This window comes from Capricornis sumatraensis, chromosome 9 (genome assembly GCF_032405125.1).
Source record: "Capricornis sumatraensis isolate serow.1 chromosome 9, serow.2, whole genome shotgun sequence".
Lineage (NCBI taxonomy): Eukaryota > Metazoa > Chordata > Mammalia > Artiodactyla > Bovidae > Capricornis > Capricornis sumatraensis.
In genome coordinates, this window is record NC_091077.1 from 15,957,984 (window position 1) to 15,971,579 (window position 13,596).

Below are 13,596 nucleotides of genomic sequence, written 5' to 3' on the forward strand. Positions count from 1 at the left end.
ATCTGCAAATAGTGAAAAGGTTTTACTTTTTTCTTTCCAATTTAGATGCCTTTTATTTCTTTTTCTTGCCTGATTGCTCCAGCTGAGACTTCCAGTACTATGTTGAATAGAAGTGGCAAGAGTGTGGGCATCCTTGCCTGTTCTGATCTTAGAGGAAAAGCTTTCAGCTTTTCACATTGAGTATGTTAGCTGTGGGCTTATTGTATATGGCCTTTGTTATCTTGAGGTATGTTTCCTCTGTACCTGCTTTGTGGAGAGTTTTTATCATAAATGGATGTTAAATTTTGTTGAATACTTTTTCTGCATCTGTTGAGATAATTATATGATTTTTTTTTTCCTTATTTTGTTTGTGTGGTATACCACATTGATTGATTTGAACCACCCCTTTATCCTGGGAATAAATCCTACTTGATCATGGTGTGTGATCCATGATGTATGATTTATTGTTGAATTTGGTTTGTTAATATTTTGTTGAGGATTTTTGCATCTGTTCATCAGGGCTGTTGACCTGTAATTTTCTTTTTTGTGTGGCTTCCTTGTCTGGTTTTCAGTATCAGGGAAATACTTTCCCTGTGAACTGTGAAAGAATTCCCCCCTCTTCTATTTTTGGGAAGAGTTTGAGAAGGCTTGGTGTTAGTTCTTCTTGGAATGTTTGGTAAAGTTAATCTGTGCAGCTGCTTGGTCCTGGGCTTTCATGCACTGAGAGGTTTTTTTTATTACTGATGCAGTCTCCTTGCTAGTGATCAGTCTGTTCAGATTTTGTATGTCATCAGAGAAACAGAAAATGTGAACTGCTGATATTGACAGGGACTTCCCTGGTGGCTCAGTGGTATAAAATCCGCCAGCTAATGCAGAAGACATGGGTTCGATCCCTGGGTCAGGAAGGTCCCCTGGAGAAGGAAATGGCAATCCACTGCAGTATTCTTGCCTGGGAAATCCCTTGCATGGAGGAGCCTAGCAGACTACAATCCATGGGGTTGCAAAGAGTCGGACATGAGTTAACAACTAAACAACAACAGTCTTTCAAATAGATTCCTTGTAGTATGATTGACAGGAATATGATAAATGTTTGCATTTCACTTGCGGTTGACAGATTTCCTTCCATAGGGGCTGTATTTGTACCCCAACAGTGTATAAGAGTGCTCTTCTCTACAACCTTGGCAATGAAAGATGTGGTCCCCTGTGTCTTTGCTGGTCTGACAGATAAGAAATGGTATCATTGTAGTTGCAATCTCTGTTTTTGTTCTGTAAATAAGATCAGTGGCAGTTCTACCAATTGAATAGGTAGTGGTGGAAACCGAACGAAACTGTATCTCAGAGTGGGTGGGACATGAGGAAATGAAATAGAGAGTGAAAACAAAAAAAAAAACTTTGGCTGTGATGAGGGAGAGAGACTGGGTGGTAACTAGAAAGAAAACTCTGTGGTTAGAATAGTAGTGTCTCACTACTGAAAACACTGCATTGAGTTTAAATGGTGCGAGGGAGTCCAGTAGAGTGGGAGAGCTTGAAAGGAAGGGCAAAGTAGAGATAATTGCTGGTGTCCAACTCCTAAAAGGGATGGAGCACAGAACAGAACGGCCCCACCCGGCATTGTAGAGAAGCCAGGTCCTCGTTTATAACCAGAGAGGGAGAAAACCATGGCGCAGGACACAGTTTTGGTGACAAGATGGGAAGATAGATTCCTTCTCACGAAGATGACTGAGAAGTAGGATACAGGACCATCTGCTGAAAGTGAGGATGTATTTGTTACTTATCGCTGCGTGACAAATCATCCCCAACCTTAGTAACTGAAACAGTAGTCCTTTGCTGGGCTTCCTGGCTGGCTCAGTGGTTAAGAACGTGCATGCCAGTGCATTTTAAAGGTAGCAGTGTGTACACACACATTCTGCATTTTGATGGAGGACGTGATGGACAGTCTACGAAAGGGTCATCCTCAGTAGCCTGGAGAGAGAGACTGTGACAACTTCATATTTTCCCATTCATTCCAGAGCCGTCCTGAGTGCACTGTGGGGACGAGAGGAGGGGCGTCCTGGTTCTCCAGCTCCCTGTTGCTGAGGAAGACGTCACTGTCTGAATTGCAGGATGGCGACCATGGTCCTGTCCTCCATTTGTGGTGAGTTTGAGGGTCAGCCCTCAGAACTGACCAGGTGCTAGAGTCTCATGCACCACAGAGCAGATGGTGGGAGGGGACTGAGCAGATGAGGCATGAGTGTTACCCTTGGAGCCCCAAGGTCACAGAGGCCTGACTCTCTGCTGCTTGGGATTGGGACTTAGCTGGTTTGTAAATCTGGGGAGATGTCACGTGTGTTGCAAATGTGTGGGAGCTTTTGAATTATACTTCTGATTCTTTGTATACACTTGAGCTAGCAACAGTGGTATCCTTTGGCAGTTTAGTTTCTTCATCTGCAGAACAGGAATAGTCTTTTCTTGCTCCAGTGTGGTGTAAGACCTTTGGCCCTATTTTCTGACCCCGAATGAGACAGCTCCGTTCTGCCTCCGGGGGAAGCTGGGTGTGGATGTTTGGGTGTCGGTATGTCCTCTCTGTGTGTTGGGGATACAGTCAATTACAAGTATGTGAGGAAGCCTAAGCCTCCAGATTTATGAATGAGAACAGCGGGCAAGCCTGGGTTCTTGGGATATTTCTTCTTCTCCAGCTCAGTCATCCCTGTACACAGCCTCTCACCAGAAAGGATACACAGAGGAGGAAGGGTTGGCCCGTGGCTTCCTGACAGACTGGTTACAGGTGAGTCAGACATTCCTGTTTCCAGATCGTATTCCTTTGACCAAAAGTTAGACTTGTCCCTTCAGTGACCTGGAGCTGGATCAGGTTTTCAGCATCTGGTGGAGGGTTCGGGGCAACCCAAACAACGTCAGCACATGTCAGCATTTACTGCCACGTCGAGCTTCCTCCAAGGTCACTGTCTACACCATGTTTTGCTGAGAGTTTTGTTTTTTAATTTTACTGAGGTATTAGTGATTTACAATATTAATTTATCCTGTACAGCAAAGTGACTCAGTTATACACACATACATATATTTTCTTTTTCATATTCTTTCCATTATGGTTTACCACAGGACATTGAATATAGTTACCTGTGCTATACGGTAGGACTTGTGATTTATCCATCCTATATATAATAGTTTGCCTCTGCTAATCCCAAACTCCCATTCCTTCCCTCCTTCCCTCCTCCCCACTCTCAGCCCCCTTTGGTGAGAGTTTTAAGGGGAAGCTAAGGAAATACATGACTGTTGCTGGTGGCCACTGGGGCATCTTTCATCCATTTGCCAAGTACTTCTCTGATTTCTGCAGTGTCTTAGACCTGTGCTCAGCCTTTGAGGTTGAGGGGAATTCGATTGCAGGATGTCCCGGTCTCACTGGAAAATAAAATTGCCTGTGTGTTAGGGGCACAAGTGGCCCTGGGGGTGGGCATGAGTAGACAGGAGATGAGTGTCCAGGGCCAAACCCAGGAGCAGTTGAGAGCAGAGCTCAGAACCCTGCCCATACAGCTCCTGCCTTGGACTCTCTCTTCCTACTGTTGTTGTCCTTGGCTCTTTTTCTCTCAGCATTGGTGGGGATGGTCCTTAGTTAAACCACAGTGTTTATGGTGGTTTAGGACTTCGTGACTTTCGAGGACGTGACCGTGGAGTTCACCCAGGAGGAGTGGGCACTGCTAGACTCTTCTCAGCGAAAACTGTACAGAGATGTGATGCTGGAGAACTGCAGGAACCTGGCGTGGCTTGGTAAGCCCTACATTATTCCTGCGTTTATTTAATGACTCAGCTAACAAGACTTTTTAAAAACTGAGGTATCTATCATTCATACAACATAAAATTTACCATTTTAATCATTAAAAGTTTTTTTTAATTTATTAAAAATTTTTTTAATTGAAGGTAATTGCTTGGCTTTTGATATAGTCAGAGTTGTGCAACCATCAACACTAATTTCAGAGCATTGTCATCACCCTTGAAAGAAACCTGTACCCATTAATTGATCAGTACCTGTTATCTTCCCCACCCCCCTACTGCCTGCCACTACTAATTTGCTTCCTGTTTCTGTGGATTTGCCTATTTGGAATATTTTCATATCAATGAAATTATGAAATATGTCATCTTTCCCATTTCTTTCAGGCAACTTAATATTTAAAGGTTTACCTGTGTTGTAGCATTTATAAGTTCTTTATTCCTTTTTATGACTGAATAATCCACTTTATGGATATACCACATTTTGGTTTTTTGATTCATTGGTTAATAGACATTTGGGTAGTTTCCACTTACTGCCTAGTTTAAATAATGCTGCTATGAATATTTGTGTACACGCGTTTGTCTAAACACCTATTTTCAGTTCCTTTTTGGTGTATATCTAGGAGTGGAATTTGGGGTTTCATATTGCTATGTTCAGTTTTCTGAGGAACCACCAACCAGTGTTTTACAGCAGCTGCACCACTATGTGAAAGTTCCAATTTCTCTGTGTCTTCCCCCAGTTTGCTTTTTTGAAGATAGCCATCATCTTGGGTATAATGTGGTATCTCACCTGTTTTGGTTTGAGTGCATGCTCTGTTGTGTGATTCTTTGTGTTCCCATGAACTGTAGCCTGCAAGACTCCTCTGTCCATGGAATTTTGGCGAGAATCCTGGAGTCGGTTGCCATTTCCTGTTACATGTTTTGATTTGCATTTCCCTAATTACTAATGAAACAGAACATTTTTTCATGTAATTGTTGACTGTATATCATTTTTGGAGAAATGTCTTTTCAAGCCAATTTTTTAATTGTTGTTTCTTTTGGTTTTGGGTTTTGGAAGTTTATTATGTTCTTTTTTTTTTTTTAACTTTTTATTTTTACTTTATTTTACTTTATAATAAGTTTATTATATTCTGAATGCTAGACCCTGTTTGTAAATGGTTTCTCCCATTGTGTGATATCTTTTCATTTTCTTGATAGTGTTCTTTGATACTCAAAAGTTTTAATTTTGATGAAGTCCAGTTTATGTACTTTTTCTTTTTATCTTGTGCTTTTGATATCATACCTAGTTATTGCCAAGTCCAAGGTCCTGAAATTTTGCCTCTGTGTTTTTCTCCAAAATGTTCTAGTTTTACTTTTTCAATGAAATCTTTTACCTATTTTGAGTTAATTTTTATATGGCTTAGAGAAATTGTCAGCTTAATTCTTTCGCATATATTAATTCAGTTGTCCCATCACCTTTGTAGCAGAGACTATTCCCTTCCCCATTGAACTGTTTTGGCCCAGTTGCCAAAAGTTATTTGACCATAAGCATGTGAGCTTATGTACTCTGTTATTTTCCATCAACCTGTGGAAACCTGACATAACCTGATGGGTCCCTCATTGTGCCAGTACCACATTGTCTTCATTACTGTTAGTTTGAGGTAATGTCAGTAAATGGGGTTCTTCCTATTTAGTTCTTTTTCAAGATTGCTTTTTGTCTATTCAGGATCCCTTGGCAATTCCATATGAATTTTAGGATCAGCTTGTCCATTTATTTTTTTTTTTAAAGCTATTAGAAATTTGATGCTGATTTCATTGAATCTGTAGATGATTTTGGTTATATTCTCATCTTGGGTGTGTGCTCACTCAGTTGTGTCCAACTCTTTGTGACCCTATGGACTGTATAGCCTGCCAGGCTCCTCTGTCCATGAAATTTTCCAGGCCAATATGCTGGAGCAGGTTTCCATCTCCTACTCTAGGGGATCTTCCCAGCCCAGGGATCGAACCCACTTCTCTTACTTCTGCAGTGGCAGATGGGTTCTTGACCACTAGTGCCACCTGGGAAGCCCTAATATTGTCCTCTTAATTAAAATGTTCAATATATATTCTCTATTACTTACTTTTAATTTGCTTCTGTCATGATCCAATAGATACTTTATATGATTTTATTGTTTTTAAATTTATGTAGACTTGTTTTGTGAGCTAACGTATGCTTTGTTACAGAGAATCTTTCACATGCGCTTGTGTTGAATATACTGTTGCTGAATAAAGTATTTTATGTCTGTGAGGTCTAGTAAGCTTATAGGATTGTTTAAGTCCTGTGTTTCCTTATTGATCTTTTAACGGGTTGTTCTACCCATTATCCATTATTAAAAGTGGGGCATTGAAGTATGCAACTATTATTGTAGATCTATTTCTCCCTTCAATTCTGTGAGTTTTGAATTTATACATTTTAGAGCTTAGTTGTTAGGTAGTATATGTCTGTAATTATCATATCTTCTTGATTAATTGTTGTCTTAATCATGTTGTAGTATCTTTTTTTGTGTCTTGTAACAGTTTTTGTCTCAAAGTCCATTTTGCCTCATAGTAGTATGAGGCAAAACATTCTCTCTTTTCTATCTCTTGTTTGTATGGAATTTGTTTTTCCATTTGTTGATTTTCAACCTGTTAGTGTCTTTAGATATAATGTGAGTCTCTTATAGATATGTCATATATCATTGATTATTTCCTGTCTGTTCTGCTAAAATCTGCCTTTTAATTGCACCAGATTAATCCATTTACCTTTAATGGAATTCCTTGCAAGAAGGACTTAGTTGTGTCATTCTCTTGTCTTCTGTGTGCTCTATATCATTTTTGTTCCTCTATTATTGTTTACGTTTGTGTTAGGTATTTTCTAGTGGACCATTTTGATTCCCTTTTCATTTCTGTTTCTGTTTTTTAGTTATTTTCTTAGTGGTTGTGGGAGGGATTCCAGTTTTAATTTTAGACAGTCTGTTCTGACTTAATATTGACTTTATTTCAGTATACAAAAGATTAGCTCCTGTATAGCTGCACCCTTCCTTATACTGTTTTTTTTTCTTAGTAACAAATTATATCTTTATACTTTGTGTCCCATTAACACAGGCATTTCTCTTTTAAATCATATTGGAAAAAAAAGGGAGCCAAAAATAACAAGGAATTAACAATCCAAAAATAAACAATTGTTTTTGATGTTTATATTTACCTGTGTATTTTCCTTTATTGGTGTTCTTCATATGTTTGTGTGGATTTGAGTCAGTATTCATTGCCCATTCATTTCAAGGTTAAAGATTTCCTGTTAGCATTTCTTGTAGGATAGATATGTTAATGGCAAATATTCAGATTTTGTTTATAGGAATTTCTTGATTTATTTTTGAAGGGCAGTTTAGCTACATATAGAATCTTTGGTTAACTTTTTTTTAAAGTAGCTTCGGTATATCTTCCAATGTCTGTTGCCTATGCTTTCTCATCCAAAATTGGCTCTTACTCTTAACAATGATTCAGTGTATGTGTTGAATCACCTCTCTCTTGCTGCTGTCAGGGATACTCTTTGACTTCTCAGAATTTAATTATATTGTGTTTTAGGATGGATTCTGATTCTTTGAGTTTATCCTGACTTGAGTTTGTCAAGCTTCTTGGTTGTGTACATTATGTCTCATCAAATTTGGGGAAATTCTTAGCCATTATTTCTTTAAATATCCGTTCTGTCCATTTTCTTCTTCATTTGAGGGACTCCTATTATGTGTATGTTGGTATCCTGTGGGTCTTTTAGGTGCTGGTCGTATTTAGTTTCTTTTCGGTCCTTCTGTTTTTCAGACTGAGTAGTATAAATTGTGCTATCTTCTTAGTTACTGATTCTTTCTTCTTGCTCAAGTCTGTTGTTGAACCCCTCTTTTGAATTTTTCATTTTAGTTATTGTGCTTTTCGACTCCATAATTTATGTTTGGTTTTGTTTTATAATTTCTCTCTTTAAGATATTTTCTCTTTGATCAGAATTTGGTTTTATGGTTTCCTTTAGATCCTTGATCATATTTAAAATAGTTAATTTAAATTCTTGGTGTAGTCACCAAGCCCCAAATTTGGGCTTCCTCAAGGATAGTTTCTACTAATTTTTTTTTTTTTCCTGTAATGGACCATCAGTTCAGTTCAGTCGCTCAGTTGTGTCCAACTCTTCATGACCCCATGGATCACAGCATACCAGGCCTCCCTGTCCATCACCAACTCCCGGAGTCTGCTCAAACTCATCTCCATTGAGTTGGTGATGCCATCCAACTATCTCATCCTCTGTCATCCCCTTCTCCTCCTCCCCTCAGTCTTTCCCAGCATCAGGGTCTTTTCCAGTGAGTCAGTTCCTCACATCAGGTGGCCAGAGCATTGGAGTTTCAGCTTTAGCATCAGTCCTTCTGACGAATATTCAGGTCTGATTTCCTTTAGGATAGACTGGTTGGATCTCCTTGCAGTCCAGGGGACTCTCAAGAGTCTTCTCCAACACCACAGTTCAAAAGCATCAATTCTTGGGCGCTCAGCTTTCTTTATAGTCCAACTCTCACATCCATACATGACTACTGGAAAAACCATAGCCTTGACGAGATGGACCTTTCTTGGCAAAGTAATGTCTCTGCTTTTTAATATGCTATCTAAATACTTTTGTTTATTTGCCTGCCTTATAGTTTTTTGTTGTTATTGAAAACTAGACATTTAGAATGTTGTAACATAATTCTGGAATCACTTCTTTTCCCCATCCCTAGAGTTTGTTGGTATTGTTTCTTATAGTTGGTGTGATATGCATGTTTAGTGATCTTTTTGAACTCATTTTTGTAGTGTCAGTATTCGTTGTACATGGCCACTGAAAACTGTTCTGTTAGCTTAATGGTGGTGGTGGTTGTTTTAGTTTCTACATCCAACTCTTTGCAACCCCATAGACTATAGTATTGCAGGCTTCTCTGGCAATGGCATTTCCCAGGCAAGAAGAGTAAGGTGGGTTGCCATTCCCTTCTCTAGGGGATCTTTCTGACTTAGGGATCGAACCTCTGGCTCCTGTCTTCACAGGTGGATTCTTTACCCTGAGCCACCAGTGAGTTCAGTTCAGTTCAGTCGCTCAGTCATGTCCGACTCTTTGCAACCCCATGAATCACAGCGCACCAGGCCTCACTGTCCATCACCAACTCCCAGAGTTCACCTAAACTCAAGTGCATCGGGTCGGTGATGCCATCCAGCCATCTCATCCTCTGTTGTCCCCTTCTCCTCCTGCCCCCAATCCCTCCCAGCATCAGGGTCTTTTCCAATGAGTCAGCTCTTCACATGAGGTGGCCAAAGTATTGGAGTTTCAGCCTCAGCATCAGTCCTTCCAGTGAACACCCAGGACTGGACTCCTTTAGGATGGACTGGTTGGATCTCCTTGCAGTCCAAGGGACTCTCAAGAGTCTTCTCCAATACCACAGTTTAAAAGCATCAATTCTTCGGCACTCAGCTTTCTTCACAGTCCAACTCTCACATCCATACATGACCACTGGAAAAACCATGGCCTTGACTAGATGGACGTTTGTTGGCAAAGTAATGTCTCTGCTTTTGAATATGCTCTCTAGGTTGGTCATAACTTTCCTTCCAAGAAGTAAGTGTCTTTTAATTTCATGGCTGCAGTCACCATCTGCAGTGACTTTGGAGCCCAAAAATAAAGTCTGACACTGTTTCCGCTGTTTCCCCATCTATTTCCCATGAAGTGATGGGACCAGATGCCATGATCTTTGTTTTCTGAATGTTGAGCTTTAAGCCAACTTTTTCACTCTCCTCTTTTACTTTCACCAAGAGGCTTTTTAGTTCCTCTTCATGTTCTGCCATAAGGGTGATGTCATCTGCATATCTGAGGTTATTGATATTTCTCCCAGCAATCTTGATTCCAGCTTGTGCTTCTTCCAGCCCAGCGTTTCTCATGATGTACTCTGCATAGGAGTTAAATAAGCAGGCTGACAATATACAGCCTTGATGTACTCCTTTTCCTATTTGGAACCAGTCTGTTGTTCCATGTCCAGTTCAAACTGTTGCTTCCTGACCTGCATATAGGTTTCTCAAGAGGCAGGTCAGGTGGTCTGGTATTTCCATCTCTCTCAGAATTTTCCACAGTTTATTGTGATCCACACAGTCAAAGGCTTTGGCATAGTCAATAAAGCAGAAATAGATGTTTTTCTGGAACTTTCTTGCTTTTTCGATAACCCAGCGGATGTTGGCAATTTGATCTCTGGTTCCTCTGCCTTTTCTAAAACCAGCTTGAACATCTGGAAGTTTGGGGTTCATGTATTGCTGAAGCCTGGCTTGGAGAATTTCCTAGCGTGTGAGATGAGTGCAATTGTGCGGTAGTTTGAGCATTCTTTGGCATTGCCTTTCTTTGGCCACCAGTGAACCCCCAGCTTAATGGTTAACTAATGGCTTATCAGAGATTTCTTTAGACAGTTGGAACAAAAAAGCTCCTAGTCAGAGTCTCTATGCAGGGGCATACCTTCAAACTCAGGCAGTTTACAACTTTGTCTGAATTTTCACTTCTTCCTTGTGCTGAGCCTGAAGGTCTATCATAGGTGAGGACTTAATGCCCTCTCATGTCTTTTCTGAGTATGTGTCCAAGTCTGGTATGCATGTGGCTTTCCAGATTTAAGGGAATATGAAGGAGCTTTTCAAAAGCTTTATAAAAATTCCCCAAAACATTTTAGGTTATACTTTTATTCTAGGCTTCTTGGTTTGCCTTTTGCTTTCCTCTGCTGTTTCCATTTGCCTCAGGCAGTAGTGGCTAATATATTGCCTTTTTAACGCCTTCAGCACAAGCCCACTGTGTAACCAGCTCAACCTTTGGAGAGTTTGGGGTTAGATAAGTAAAGGCAAGCCCTTTGAGCCAGTCCTTCAGGGAGCGACCAGAAAGGTCAAAACAAACCACCACAGTGTATTGAGAAGAGGGTCTATCCTCCTTTCTCTAGTACTTGGAATTGTCTTCAATGTCATAGCCGAAGCACGGAACAGAGGGTGAGTCAAGGGTCACTTAAAAATGTCAGCTATTTTTTGTCCTTGATTAAGCATTTTCCTGGTTGCCGTAGTCTTTTGGTAAGTTTTCAGGGTTCTGATAAAGTTGTTCTGATAGTTTTTCCAGTTTATTCACTGTTTCTGTAGAGGGAGGGACTTTTAAAGTTCCATATTCCATGATTTTCATTGTCGTTTTTTTCTCACAAGACTTCAAGCTTGTCTGTGTTTCTGGTGTGTAGAAGTATGGTGATGAAGGAGACAGATATGATCCCCATGCTCGTAGAGCTATTTAGCACCTTCCCTATGAGCTGAATATTCCTTCCCCTGACTTAATATTTTCTGTAGTTAAAAGCTTTATAGCTTTTGTATTGTGTATTTAAACTCGGGTATGGACTTTGGCACTGTGTGTGCCCTGTCACCCTGGATATTGAATGAGATTGCTTGTACTTTTGTTTCCTGAGAGTTACTATAGTCATTAGAATTTAGATATAATTATTCCATTGCTCCAAAAGCCACAGTTCCCTATCTTCAGAATTCTTGGCTTCAGTTTCATAGAGTTGCTTGTCACTTGCACAGCCCCCCAATAGCACATGTCTTTTCTCCATGAATAGGATATCATGTTGATAAACGCAGTCTGATCTCCCAGTTGGAGCAAGAAGACAAGGTGATAACAGAGGAAGGCGGGATTCTCCCAGGCACCTGTCCAGGTGAGCACTAGGAAGATATGAGGAATAGTCTTGGAGGTGTAGCTCTAGCCAGTGATTCAGGGCATGGGAGTGTTGCATTAGGAAATACCTAAAATGTGCTCTTTCCTGACAGAGATGGCCACAGAGATTTGGTATGAGCTTCCTCATGCACCTTCTTTTTTTCCTCTTTAACCCTCTGTTCAATGTCTCCTACTTTACTTTGGACTCAGAGAGGGGAAAAAAATGTCCCTTTTCCTTTTTAAATAAGTCTTGTATAAACTCTTTTTCTGATTCCTTCCTGGAACTTTACCTTCCTGATAATTCCTCCTAGTGTAAATCTCTGACCAATCCTAATGCTTTTAGAGTCCTTTTTTAGTACCTATATTTTGTATACTCATATGCTTTTCCTTGAAAACCTCCTCAAAAACCCTAATCCCTCAGTTTGTCTTTACTCATATTTTTTTTCACCATTAACTTAAATTTCTTTTCAATTTGTTTTAGATTTGGAGACGGTACTTAAAGCAAAATGGTTAACTCCAAAGAAGCATATTTTTAGAAAAGAACATTCTAATGGTGTTAGAGCGGTAAGACCAATGTGGTAATTTCTGGTTTTTCTCAGTTGGAAAATTTCATAAGTTAGAAAAGCAACAAAATAATCAGGGGAGTCATTATAGGGAAATGTCATTAACATATGAGATAATGGTATCTCAGGAGAGATACTGTAAATCACTTGTGAATTTGGAGAAAATTATAAATTAGCTCCAGACTTGTTTCTTTGCTCAGAGTTCCCACAAGTAAATACTTCCTTAAATGTGACTGTCAAAATATAAAATAGTCTTAAACTTATCAGAAAATTATCTGTGACTATGATAAAGACTTGTGGCAATGCATCTGTCTGTCTTTTCTTAACTTGTAAAAACTCAGACTGGGCAGAAGACTGGACAGAAGCCATTTAACAAACATTTAAAATAGATAGCCACAACATCAATGATAATAATGTAACAGAATTCCTGGCAGAGAAAATTTGTATAACAGCATTGAATATTAAAAAAATATTATAAACTATAGTTTTCATTCATCTCTTAACAGGAGAGAAGTCATCTGGGAGTGAAACTCAATGAATGTAATCAGTGTTTTAAAGTCTTCAGCACAAAATCTAACCTTACTCAGCACAAAAGAATTCATACTGGAGAAAAACCCTATGACTGTAATCAGTGTGGAAAATCCTTCAGCAGTAGATCTTATCTTACTATTCATAAGAGAATACATAATGGGGAGAAACCCTATGAATGCAATGACTGTGGGAAAGCCTTCAATGATCCTTCCTCTCTTAGACTGCATGTGAGAATTCACACTGGAGAAAAACCCTATGAATGTAACCAGTGTTTTCATGTTTTCCGCACTAGTTGTAACCTCAAAAGCCACAAGAGAATTCATACGAGAGAGAATCACCATGAATGTAATCAGTGTGGCAAGGCCTTCAGCACAAGGTCCTCCCTTACTGGGCACAATAGTATTCATACAGGAGAGAAGCCTTATGAATGCAATGACTGTGGGAAAACCTTTAGGAAGAGCTCATATCTGACACAGCATATGAGAACTCATACTGGAGAAAAACCCTATGAGTGTAATCAGTGTGGAAAGTCCTTCAGCAGTAGCTTTTCTCTTACTGTTCACAAGAGAATTCATACTGGTGAGAAACCCTATGAATGCAGTAACTGTGGGAAAGCATTTAATAATCTCTCAGCTGTTAAGAAACATGTGAGAACTCACACTGGAGAAAAACCCTATGAATGTAATCATTGTGGAAAATCTTTCACCACTAATTCTTACCTTTCTGTGCACAAGAGAATACATAACAGGTGGATATGAATGCAGTAACTGATTTCTTATCTTTCAGACAACTTGTGACAACTCACACTAGATGTATGAGTCAGCTGCTGCTGCATAACAGATTTCCCCTTGAAACATAGTGGCTTTAAACAGCAAACATATATTAGCTATAGATCAGGAATTCAGAACCAGCTTATCTGTGTAGTTCTGGTCAGGATCTCATGAGGTTGAAATCAAGATGTCAGCAGGAGCTGCCATCCTCCACTTTATTGCCAAAGAGTCCACTTCCAAAATGGCTCACTGGCACACCTGGCAAGTTAGTAGCTGGTTGTTG

At 39.7% G+C, this 13,596-nt stretch overlaps 1 protein-coding gene across 1 annotated transcript; it reads left to right on the forward strand.

The window, feature by feature from the left end:
- Nucleotides 1–2,006: 2,006 nt before the first annotated feature.
- Nucleotides 2,007–13,390, forward strand: ZNF557 (zinc finger protein 557). Its single transcript, XM_068981371.1, has 6 exons — nt 2,007–2,113; nt 2,655–2,743; nt 3,615–3,741; nt 11,355–11,450; nt 11,931–12,013; nt 12,519–13,390. Exons 1-6 carry the CDS (start codon nt 2,083–2,085, stop codon nt 13,299–13,301), a joined length of 1,209 nt encoding a protein of 402 aa, XP_068837472.1. The 5' UTR covers nt 2,007–2,082; the 3' UTR covers nt 13,302–13,390.
- The last annotated feature ends 206 nt before the right edge of the window (nt 13,391–13,596 follow it).

Coding starts and splice junctions, on each gene's coding strand:
- ZNF557 (XM_068981371.1), top strand. CDS start 2,083: ATGGCGACCATGGTCCTGTCCTCCATTTGTG. Junction 2,744..3,614: donor TCCTGACAGACTGGTTACAG/GTGAGTCAGACA, acceptor ATGGTGGTTTAG/GACTTCGTGACTTTCGAGGA. Junction 12,014..12,518: donor ATTCTAATGGTGTTAGAGCG/GTAAGACCAATG, acceptor ATCTCTTAACAG/GAGAGAAGTCATCTGGGAGT.